Below are 11538 nucleotides of genomic sequence, written 5' to 3'. Positions count from 1 at the left end.
GGATGCTCTTGCCAAGCCGGGCACCAAGAGTTGGCGGTGAGTCCGCTTGCAGTGCAGTAATGTGTAATGTGATGAGGCGCTGTGTGTGTGGCACTGATGGTTCTTCAGAGATCAGAGTAGGTTTTGTGCTGCTGTGGCCTATTACATCCAGCATTGTCCTTGAAGGTGAAGGGTTGTTGCTCGGTGGTAGAGCCCCTGCCTTGCATACAGACGATTACAGGTTCAGTCCCTGGCATCTCCAGGTAGGTCTTGAGAAAACTCTCCAGATGCTCTGGGTAGCTGCTGACAGTGTAGACCAGGAGTGCAAAACCTTAGACCTGAAGGCCAAATCTGACCCTCCTGGTGTCCCAATTCAGCCATCCGGGGTTCCCCAGATGGCCACACGCCTTCCATGTTCATATGGAAGTACATTCTACTTATTGCAATAGAGCTTAAGGCCTTAGTACAGCCTTTCCCAGCCTGATGGTGGCTGGAATCCCAACAGATCTGGAGGAGGTTAGGTTGGGGAAGGGCACATTAGTGTGAAAAAAAATACAACCTAGCAGATGGTTTCCATCGCACCAAATTGGAGGATCAATCCTTCCTAGCCTGTATTACAAATTCACTTTAACTCCTTACCCCTGAAGTTCCTAAAACGAATAAAACGTTCCCCTTAATAAGACAGAGAATTTAAAAGATTTTTTAAATTAAAACTTGCTTATAGTTTATGCTTTTATAGAAGATTAGATGTTATCAAAAAGTTGTTTATGGTCACTTCAAGGAACCTGTTATATCGGGGAAGGGGGGAACACGAGGCCCTCCAAATGTTGTGGGGCTGCAACTTCTACCATCTCTCACAGCCGGCTGTGCTGGCTGGGGCTGGTGGGAGTTGTAGTCCAACAACAGCCAGGTGACCACACATTCCCCATCCCCTGCATTATATCTTTAATTAAGTTCAGTTCCGTAAATAAAACTCATGCCAACTACTCTTAACTCTAATTTCTGTGAACTGCCTGGAGAGCTTCAGCTGTTGGGTGATATAGAAATTAAATAAATAAATAAATACTCATCAGGTCTCCTAGAATGACACAGGAAAAGCCTTGAAGTTCTACTTCTGGTCCTGGATTTTCTGACAGGATGCCAGTCATTCACAAAGGAACCCTTCACATCTTGAGTCTGATGCTCTTTCTCTGCCGGCTTCTCCTGAAGTCTTCCTTCTGGTCAGAACCGGGATACAACCAAAGATGTCACAGTTGCATACATCTTCCTCGCCTTTATTTCATAAAAAATGATACAACTGCGCAACTCTCAGTATTCTCCAGCCGGTCGGGAATTGTAGAACGTTTCTACAAATGTTCAACAATTCATTTGTAGAATGAATTGTATTCATTCAGTACAATATGGGGGTTGGACTCGATGGCCTTGTAGGCCCCTTCAAACCCTACTATTCTATGACTATCCTATGATTTTCCTAAGAATATAAGAAGAGCCCTGCTGGGTCAGACCCAGGGTCCACCTAGTCCAGCATTCTCTTCACACAGTGGCCAACCGGCTGTCGACCCGGAACCCACAAGCAGGGCATGAGCGCAACAGCACACTTCTGTCTAAACATGCCAAGGATTGTGACCTTAATGTATTACATGTTTTTACTCCCTGGGAGAGGTGCTTGTGGGATTTTCTGGCTCAGACACGAGAAAAAGGTGGACAGCCTCAGCCTGACATGCACTTTGACTTGCGGGAGGTGCACAAAAGGCCCTGTGCACTGCTAGCACTTACCCTTCTGCCGTGCATTTCTCCCATTTGAGGAATCCCGAGGGGCATCCCCCACAGAGGAATCAAAAATAATCCCCCCGCCTCCTCCTCCTCCTCACAATTCGCTCCATTTTAACGGGTGATGAGTGACTCTTTTGTAACACTGCTCCAGTCCCTCTTCATATGGGATACATATAGACATGGTGTGTGGCTGGGCCTGGTACCCAAATCAGGAATCGAGTAAAGCGATTGCGCCACCTACTGCCAACTAACGACATAGCCCAGCCATGCATGTCAATGTACTTTAGGCTGCGATCCTATACACCAGCCTTCCCAACCTGGGGCCCTCCAGATGTTTTGGACTTCAACTCCCATCAGCTCCAGCCAGCATGGCCAATGGCCAAGGATGTTGGGAGTTGTAGTCCAAAACATCTGGAGCGCACCAGGTTGGGGGAAGTATACACACTTCCTTGGGAGCAAGTCCCATCGAAGTCGGTGGCACTTCTGAGGAGACAGGTATAGGATTGCACTGTTAATGGCGCAAAGAAAGCCTTCAGCTGATGGAATTTCTACCTGCCGCCACTGTTAGCAGCTCAGAGGCACTGCCAGGGGGAGAAAAATGTGGCAACCGTCTTTGCAGGCTGCGGCATTCTTCCACCCTGCTGGTAGCACACATCTGAGGTCTTCTCTGACAAGTACTGTAAAAAAAAATGCTGCTCGCAAGCGGATTCACAAGGTGTTCGTTTCGGACTGTGCTCTTCCTCAGGTTGCTTGTTCAAAATAAACGTAAAAGGTGTGTCAGCGACTTTCTGAGCCCTGGTTTGATTCAATCTTACGGTGGCCATGAAGAATTAAATTCTCAGCCTAATACTGATTGTTGCTCCATTTCTCTTTGGATTAGCAATGTAGACACTTAAAACGCCGATCGAATATATGAATTATTGCTGCTGCTAGTAATAATAATAATAATAATAATAATAATACTACAAAACGGTTTTTAAAAGTCCAGCCCAAGCACTATGCAACTAGCGCGGATGGCCTTGGTATATTAAAGCTGCCAGTTTTGTTGTTGCTTAAAATTATTGGGTCGTGGGGGGGGTTCTTGGGGTCAGGTTACAGCCTTGCTTGCAGACCTTCTTGATTTCACGGTGGGCCCTGAGCGTTGCAAGTGAAAAGCCAACCCCCAAGGAAAGTGAAATAAGAATGAGCGGCCACGAATATGCAGCGGTGATATGAGGCGTTAGATTAGGAAACGCTCACAAGCGCATCCCGGGCGAAAGGAGAGGCGCGGGCCGGCCGCCGCCGCCGCCCCGTTACCATGGTTACCGGACTAGGCCGCAAGCCTGAAGAGGGGGAGGGAGAGAAAACGACGGGGGACGTTTTGGATTTCCGGTTCCGGCTGTGGGCCCGTCCGGGTTTTGGGATCAGCAGGACAGGCCAGGGGGGTGAGTAGTCCTTGGTGGGGGCGGCGGCGGCGTGGGAGCGTTTCTTTGCCCCCTTCCCTTTGGGGCGCACTAGGCCGCGCACATCCTCGGCCTCGAGTAGTAGCTGCTGCCCGGGCGGCGGCGGGGAGGACGGGCTGCTCTAGTTCCCATCGTAGACAAAATTTGACGCTGTTTTTCTGAATGAGAGAGTTGCCCTCCTTTCATGGGTAGCCCCCCTCCCGATTGGGTGGGCATGGGCTCCCCCTAATTTCGTCTACTGTCACTGAGGGGAGAACATGAAGGGCACCCCTCAATATTATCCTATTCAGCAGCACGAAGGAGAAGATTCCTCAGTCGCTCCCTCCAGATGGAAGGGGGCAGACAGATTGGGGGTTCCCTTGTTTACCCCTTGTGGTGTAGTAGTAGTAGTAGTAATACTACTACTAATAACCGAGCTTCGGCTATTGGGCGGTATAGAAATGAAATAAAAATAAATAAATAAAAGATATCATCATCATTATGTTAGATTTCTAACCCACCCTTCAAACTATGTTTTTCTGGGTGGCTTGTACTACTTAGAAGGAGCAACAAAAACCATCCAACAAAGCTAAAATAGCAGCTAAAAGCCATATTTAAGGGTTGCTCTGCAGTTGTAGTTTCCCACTAGCTTTATAGTGCTGTTCAGAGCACTTCATGTGCATAATCTTATTAACAGGTACAAACTTCCAGGTGGATATGTCAGTCTCATGTGTGTGTGTGTGTGTGTAATCCAGAAGTGATAGTAGCACCATGTTTTTCTTAAAAATTACTTCGACTTAAAAAAATAGTCTTCATGTTCCTGTTGCATTATACAGAAACTTACAAGCACTTTGTAAGGCAGGGCAATATTGTTATCATCCCCACTTCGCTGAGAGTGAGTGGCTTGCCTAAGCCAACTCAGTGGGTTTGTGGCAGAGGTGAAATTCACACTCGGGGCTTCCTAGTCTATAGCTCAGGTGCTGGGCCGCACTGGGCTGGCTGGCCTCCCAAAAGGGATAGGGTAAAATAGGGGCTCTTTAAAGTCAGGAAGTTGGCGTCACATTCTTGGCTCTGTCTGCTATTCAGGGGCAGTTTATGGGAACTTCTCTGCAGCCTCTGCTAGTGAGACACAGGATAGAAGTGAAACATAGGGAGTAATTCCCCGTCCACACACACACATATTTTGTATTCCCCACTGAAGAAAATGGAGCTCCTTCATTCAGCCCCGTATTGATGGCTTTCCTGCCATTAGAAAGGCGAACTAGTCATTTTGGGAATGGATAAATCAATAAAGGGAGAAGCCATAAAATCTATCCCCCGTGCCCCACTGAAAGAAGATATTGTGTATGGTGGTGGTGGTGGGGTCTTAATTCTGTTCCATGCTCGTAAGGCCATGAGGGGTGCCCCTCTCCCCCAATATGGTTTCCTTAATTGTTTTCATCCAGTGAAGATCTGTAAGGGATCTTCTCATTTTAACCTTGACCCATTAGTGGACACTTTTTTCGGGGGAGGGGGGGCTTGGGAATGACCCCTTATTGGAGAAGGGAAGTAGTATGGGGTGTTGAAACTCCTGCCGATGTTCTCAGGCAGGTGAGCAGGTCCTATATGTGTGTGTGTGGGGGGGGGGGGTTCCCTCTTTAAAACCAGGTATCCAACTGAAAGTCTCTGTGTGGGCCAGAAGCCAATGACCTCCAGTTCCTCAACATAGAAACAGCTACACCTAAGATGTCCCGCCACTTGAAATTCATCGCCCGGACAGTGATGGTCCCTAATGGCAATGTGGAAGCTGCCTACCGAGTTCTCAACAGGTAAAGAGTTTGCTTTGGTTTGGCTCTGCCCCAGAAGTGGCTGCAGTGTTTCTGTGGGTGAATGGGAGGCTTGTGCTCTTAATTGCCAGGTGCGATTTGAGCTGCCATGTGCTCCGATGTTCCCCCTGCTGGTGCAAAGAAATGTAGAGGACTTGCATGATCAGTGGCTCTGTGTAACCTTCATCTGGAGAAAGGGAGTCATGACTTGTGCTCTGTAATGCTGTCTTGGTGAGAACCTAATTCTTTAGCGAAAGTGTGGCTGTAATACCACCTGATGGCCGAATATCATGAATGGGCTCATTTCCCGTTTCTACTGGAAAAGTTTCTGCAAGACCTGGAACACTGTTATGATGGTCTCAGTTGTGTGTTGTTGCTGCTGTTTTTAACTCTACAAATGGATCCAGTTCTGTTCTTCTGAAGCAACATCTGCGGCTGTATAAGTATGCAAGCTTTTGTATTGAAAAGAATCCTTTGACAGGCTTCAGTTGGCACACATCTCCTTGGATGCAGAATTTGAGAGGCGGGGGGCATCCGTGGTGGTGGTGGGGAAGCACAAAGGTCTGTTGCATCCAGAGAATTCTTCCTCAAGGCCTTTTTAATTCTAAATATATTTCATGGAAGCAGTTGTGTTCATAACGTGTTTAGGGTTGGGTGTTAATGTTTTCCTAGGGCATGAGTGTTGAATCTCAGGCCTTTGGTCCAAATCTGGCCCACTTGGGGTCCAAATCTGGCCCTCCAGGGTTCCCCAGATGGCCACACCTCTTTTCTCCAACCACCAATCGATTGGTGGCTTCCCAGCTTTTGTGCAGTTTTTTCCCCACTATAAAAGTTGAAATGCCTCCCCTAAGGCTTTGTTACTGGCAGTCTAAGCTTTAAGCTGAAATGTGCGGGTATTTTTGGCCCTGCCCACCACTGGAATGTGGCGCCTGAGAGCCTCTCTGAAATGGAATTTGGCCCTTGAGCTGAAAAAGGTTCAACACCCTGCCCTAGGGTGAGCGGTCGCTTTGCTTGTTTCCTGATGAAGAACATTGGAGAAAGCCTGCAGGCTGCATGCTCTGATGCACATTGCTTTGATTCCTGTGGCAAACCTGTTTCCTCGAATGTGCATCTGCCACAATTGCATATGAAGTGGAGCTTGGGCGGCGGCGAGTGGGGGGGTGCTTATTCTGCAAAATCTCTGCCTCCAGCTTACGATCCTGCATGGTTTGCCCCACTGGCGTATCTGCTCTCTGCTACGCTCTGATAACAGACATGGGACTGGTGGGGAGACATGGGGTCTGTGCCTTTTGCTCCTCAAAAGAGGATCTCCTGTTTGAGGTAGAGGTCCAGAGATGTGAAAGCCTGGGGAAAATAAACAGAAAAATTGGGGGTGGGGGCAGAAATCTGTTTTCCCCCTAATTTTTCCCCCTAAGACTTCACATCTCTACAGAGGTCTACTGTTGCCAGCTCTACTTTTCACCTGAAGGTTTGCCTGACGCACCATGCTTAACTGGATGTTATAATCTTAAGGGCAACACACACACATCATTCGCTTCTTGGTCTCTGAAGGCTTTGCTAAAGTGACTGTTGGGGTGGGTCTTGAGGTACCTAAAACCAGCAGTGCTGTTGACTGAAGAACCTCAGTGCATCTCGAGCAGCATTGCAGAAGGAACCGGAGAAGGAAACGACTAAGGCAGTGTTAGCAGATCAGCATGTGCTAAATGCAGGAAGGGCAACAAGAGAGAACGAGAGGACTAGGGTGGGGCAGAAACTGAGGACTAGAAGCTTGGGGCTGGAAAAAGGTTCCAATCATAGAATAGTAGGGTTGGAAGGGGTCTACACGGCCATCGAGTCCAACCCCCTGCTCAGTACAGGAATCCAAGTCAGAGCATCCCTGACAAATGGCTGTCCAGCCTCGTCTTGAAGGCCTCCAGTGTGGGAGAGCCCACCACCTCCCCAGGTAATTGGTTCCATTGCTGTATTGCTCTTACAGTCAGGAAGCTTTTCCTGATGTTCAGTTGGAATCTGGCTTCCTGTCACTTGAGCCCATTATTCTGTGTCCTGCACTCTGGGATGATCAAGAAGAGATCCTGGTGTTCTTCTCTGTGACAACCTTTCAAGTACTTGAAGAGTGCTATCCTATCTCCCCTCAGTCTTCTCTTCTCAAGGCTAAACATGCCCAGTTCTTTCAGTCTCTCTTCATAGGGCTTTGTTTCCAGTCCCCTGATCATCTTTGTTGCCCTCCTCTGAACCCTCTCCAGTTTGTCTGCATCCTTCTGAAAGTGTGGTGCCCAGAACTGGACACAGTACTCCAGATGAAGCCTCACCAGTGCTAAGTAGAGGGGAACTAGTACTTCCCGGGATTTGGAAGCGATGCTTCTATGAATGCAGCCCAAAATAGCATTGGCCTTTTTTGCAGCCACATCACATTGTTGGCTCATATTCAGCTTGTGATCTACAACAATTCCAAGATCCTTCTCGCTTGTAGTGTGGCTGAGCCACGTATCCCCCATCTTGTATGTTGATGTGTGCCAGCATCAATGTGAGGCTGCTTTTGGAAGCACTGTTAAATGTTTAGGAGAAGGATGGGGTTGTGTGTGATGTGGGGTGGGGTGGGGTGGGGGAGAAAATCACAGCCTCTAAGCATTCAAATTGCTAGGATGGGTGGGGGGTTGGGGTCTTGCCTGGCTGGAAGATGTGGGTGTGAGTGGGAAGAAATGAAAGATGCAGTGGAGAGATGCAAAGATCCCTGATTTGGCAGCCCTGAGTAGCAGACAAGCAAAACTTGTTTCCCGAGGAATAAATGTTCTTGGGCTCTCTTACCTGTGACACATCAGGGGCTTCCCCGGCAAGAAGCCCAGGGGCGAACTTGCTGGGTCGGCTCTGGTCATTAATGGAGCAAATGGCTCCCTGGGGGCGGGAACGCTATCATGTGAGGATCTGCTATACCAGCAGCTGGCAACCTCGGATGTCTTGACTTTCCCTTTATGGGCTTCTGGTTGTTCGGCCAACACTTCCGCTGATTGCTTTAAAAATAGCTCGAACAGCAGTTGCTCTGTGCGCGTGCGTTTCGTTGAGTCCTCAGCACATTCTCTCCAAACGCCTGTGTGTCACCAATGAGCCAAACATGTGTCTCCCTCACAGCCCCAGCCCGTGAGACCGTAAGCAAGGATGCGCACGAGGTTGCATAAATCCATTCCAAGAAACCAGCCACATCGGGATTGGCTCCGCTGCTGGGTGGGGGAAATGACAGCGCTCGCTCTCGTTGGGCGCTGGGTGCTGGTGGGCGGCGCTCGGAGTCCATTCAGGACCATTTTTTCACACATGTGCTGCAGGCTGACACACCAGGCTCCATGTGAATCCAAACATTCCACTGAGGCAGATGTCTGGAATCATTTGGGACTCTGTTAAAGGGAAACCTTTTTAAAAACACAGACACCGCTCTGCTTCTCTTTTTCGGTTACACGGGAAAAAATTTAGATTTCATCTGAATTACTTCTCACAACTCATCCCTGGAGAGTCTCTTTCTCTTGCAGGCTATTGAATAGGTTTAGGCTTGACAAAACATGCGCATTCACTCCCTGGTCCTTGCAGCAGGTCTGGCAGCATTGAGGGAGAGCTATTTGTTGCTTTGCTCTTCTAATTTGAGCGTTCGCATGCTGTGCTTCAGGTGCTCGAGCGCTCTTTGCAGTATCTTTATCTCAGTCATCCTTATTGCAGCCCTGCAAGGTAGGCTGATATTATCTCCGTATTGCAGGTAGAAAAGTTGAGGCTGAGGGAGGCAAGTGCCTTGCTTAAGGCCACCTGTTGAGCAGATTTGTGACTGAACTGAGATTTGAACTCTGAGCTCTCTCTTCATGTCATTTATAACTCAGCCTGCACCAAACTTCCCGGCCCTTGTAGCCACAGAGGTGTTCCTCTATGTTTTCCCATAACTGCAGCCACCCTTACTCATCTGCCTCCCACCCCATCCTACTGTCATACAATGATGGATAGCTTTTGAGGGGAAACTGGTTTAAGAAAAAAGAAAAGAAGCCTTCCTGTGTTCATGTAGATTGACCTACTCGCATCTCTGGATTGGGGCCAGTATGTTGAGCGGGGTGGACAGTCACCCCAATAATAGCTCCCTTCGAGGAAAATTGCTGGGGCTGCCTGTTTTGTTTCCACACCTTGGCCTGAATATAATTTTGCTGGGCTAGGTGGACCTTTTGCTTTCACAGTGGTAGTGTTTTTACAGCAATTCCTTTAACCCAGCCCCCAGCCTTTATTGTGGTCTCCCCAGAGCAGAAAGAGCAGTCTCCATCAGGATCGCTGGTGTGTGCCTGTGTGTATGTACACGTGTGCATCTATGTCCCCCGACCCGGCATCACATGCAGCCCTTGGGGCCAAAAAGGTTCTGCACCCGTTTTAAGTCCTCCCTCACTGGCCATGCTTTTTTAAATTGCAGAATAAGGGGTGTGTGTGTGCGTGTGTAAGTTGAAGAGAACTGGCAATTAAACCAATATGCACTTGGATGGAGAGCGAGCAGGGTGCTATCCTGATTCTGGTTTCTTCAAGAACATGACTCCTTTCCTTGTTCTCTTCAGGATCCTAACCATGGATGGGATCATTGATGAGGCCAAGCGGCGCCGGTATTACGAGAAACCATGCCGCAGGAGGCAGAGGGTGGCGTATGAGACGTGCCGGAGGATCTATAACATGGAAATGGGCCGCAAGATCAACTTCCTAATGCGGAAGAATCGTCCAGACCCTTGGCTTGGCTGCTAAGCTTGAAGGCTTCCCAGAGTGGAGACTGCCACAAAGCTGACCTTTGTGGTTTGTCCCCTTGATGGCTTTCTGAACAAAGCTGGGTGAATAAGTGGAAGAGACAGCAGCCCTGTTTTTCCCCTTCAGTGGGATCTCTAAGACTGGTTACCCATCCTTTCTATAGATTTAAAAATGTGTGAAGTTAATAAAAGCAATGTTCTGTAGCATTTGACAATCACATGCTTAACTAGTACCTTTGTGAACCTACATGTTCAGCAAAATCACTTCCTAGTCTATCCTTGACCAAACCGTTTCTGCTTGTAGGTGTTGAACGGTTCCTAAGTATGGGGAGGGATACCTCTGTGTTGAGGGAACTAGTACATCAGCAGATATACTATTGCCTCGATTTCTGCATGCAAGTATGTTTGGTTCCATGGAAGAGCAGTTTAAAAAATGAGGTCCATTCCCCCCCACACACATCCAGGAAAGATAGTACCGTATAATTTTGCTCATTAACTGGAGGTGTCCAACTTTCACCAGTCAGGTGTTTTAAAGGATTTCTCAAGGCCAATAAAAGCTACTTACATTTTAAAATTATCGAGTTAATCCTGGCTTATTATGTAGTTGCGAAACTGCCACCCGTACTCCTACAAGAGAAGGGATGTTCCAGCTTAATAGGACAGGGCTGATGCTAAGGATGCTTAGCAGAGGTGGACGTCTGGAGGGCCACAACTGTCATTAGCCCTAGCCAGCATAGCCAGTGCTGAGGGATCATGGGAATTGTAGGCTTAAACATCTGGCGGGTTACAAATTGCCTAGCTCTACTTTAATAGCTGCATAAGAGTTGCATAAGAGCCTTACTAGATCAGACCAAAGGCCCACATCGTTTCCCACTGACAAATTCCACAGGTGTAGCTCTCCATTGGTTTGGAAAAACCTGCACTTGTTGCCTTCCTAACAAGGCCCATCTGCATTTACTAAGAGTTTGGGGAAGCACAATGTCCAATTAGAGTTAACTCTTTTTTGCTGTACCCTGAAGCTTATTTTGTAAACACCATTCTTTTGCTGGAAAACTCCACTGGAAAAAAGTGACCAGCTTTGGGATGGTATATGGATGTAGATCTTGTAGTGTACTATTTAACAACTCTGAATATTGTGCAAAGGTGTTGTTGAATAACTGGATTTTTAAAGAAAGGTGGGCTGCACTCCGAAGTTGTTGTAACCCACTCTTTTAGCACCACCCCTCTGCTAGTGAAATAATCACTGGCCTCCATTTGGGGACTCATAAGCTGCCCTCAGCTTCAGCCCCTCCACTGGCAATATGGTGATGACCACAACACTGGACTATGCTGAAGAGCTGTCATTAGCTTCCACCTCTAGCCTGCAATATTAACAGTGGACTACATTACAGGATTGTTGCAAGCCATAACAAGCTGCCTTATACCGTCAGCCCATCTAGCACAATATTGTCTACTCTACACTGACTGGCTTCAGAGAGGGGTCTTTCTTAGGCCAACTTGGGTGTTGGCTCTGGGACTTCCCCGCAGGTCCTTTATTGCTGAGCTCTGACTCTTCCCTGAAAGGCCAGCAGCCCACATTTCATGGCTGTTGTAAGCAGTTCTCCCCCAGCGTCAGCTGACAACCCAGGATGCCGTAACGGCGATCTTCATTTCAGGGCTGCCGTGCGCCGCTTTCGCTCAGGCACAGCCCCCCATAATAGATATTATGCGGGTAATATCTATCGGCCGGATTCGTATTGGCGGCAACAACAACAAATACCAAGTGAATAACAACACTGACATCTTCAGAGACACGGTAAGGCCCGAGTTGTA

The 11538-nt window shown here is 48.1% G+C and overlaps 1 protein-coding gene across 3 annotated transcripts; it reads left to right on the top strand.

Moving 5' to 3' along the window:
- Positions 1–3134: 3134 nt before the first annotated feature.
- MRPS21 (mitochondrial ribosomal protein S21) lies at positions 3135–10975 on the top strand. Of its 3 annotated transcripts, none has more exons than XM_084823868.1 (3): positions 3135–3176; positions 4882–4981; positions 9547–10975. In XM_084823868.1, exons 2-3 carry the CDS (start codon positions 4899–4901, stop codon positions 9725–9727), a joined length of 264 nt encoding a protein of 87 aa, XP_084679994.1. In that variant the 5' UTR covers positions 3135–3176; positions 4882–4898; the 3' UTR covers positions 9728–10975. The 3 variants fall into 3 exon arrangements, with proteins under 3 accessions (XP_084679994.1, XP_084679993.1, XP_084679992.1); XM_084823867.1 differs by having other exon boundaries at positions 4852–4981; positions 9547–10974; XM_084823866.1 differs by having other exon boundaries at positions 4821–4981; positions 9547–10974.
- Positions 10976–11538: the final 563 nt, after the last annotated feature.

This window comes from Heloderma suspectum, chromosome 17 (genome assembly GCF_057233095.1).
Source record: "Heloderma suspectum isolate Gila_16-S chromosome 17, 16-S_ref, whole genome shotgun sequence".
In the NCBI taxonomy this organism is placed as follows: domain Eukaryota; kingdom Metazoa; phylum Chordata; class Lepidosauria; order Squamata; family Helodermatidae; genus Heloderma; species Heloderma suspectum.
Note: the sequence above shows the minus strand (reverse complement) of the source record. Positions and strands in the feature narration are given on the sequence as shown.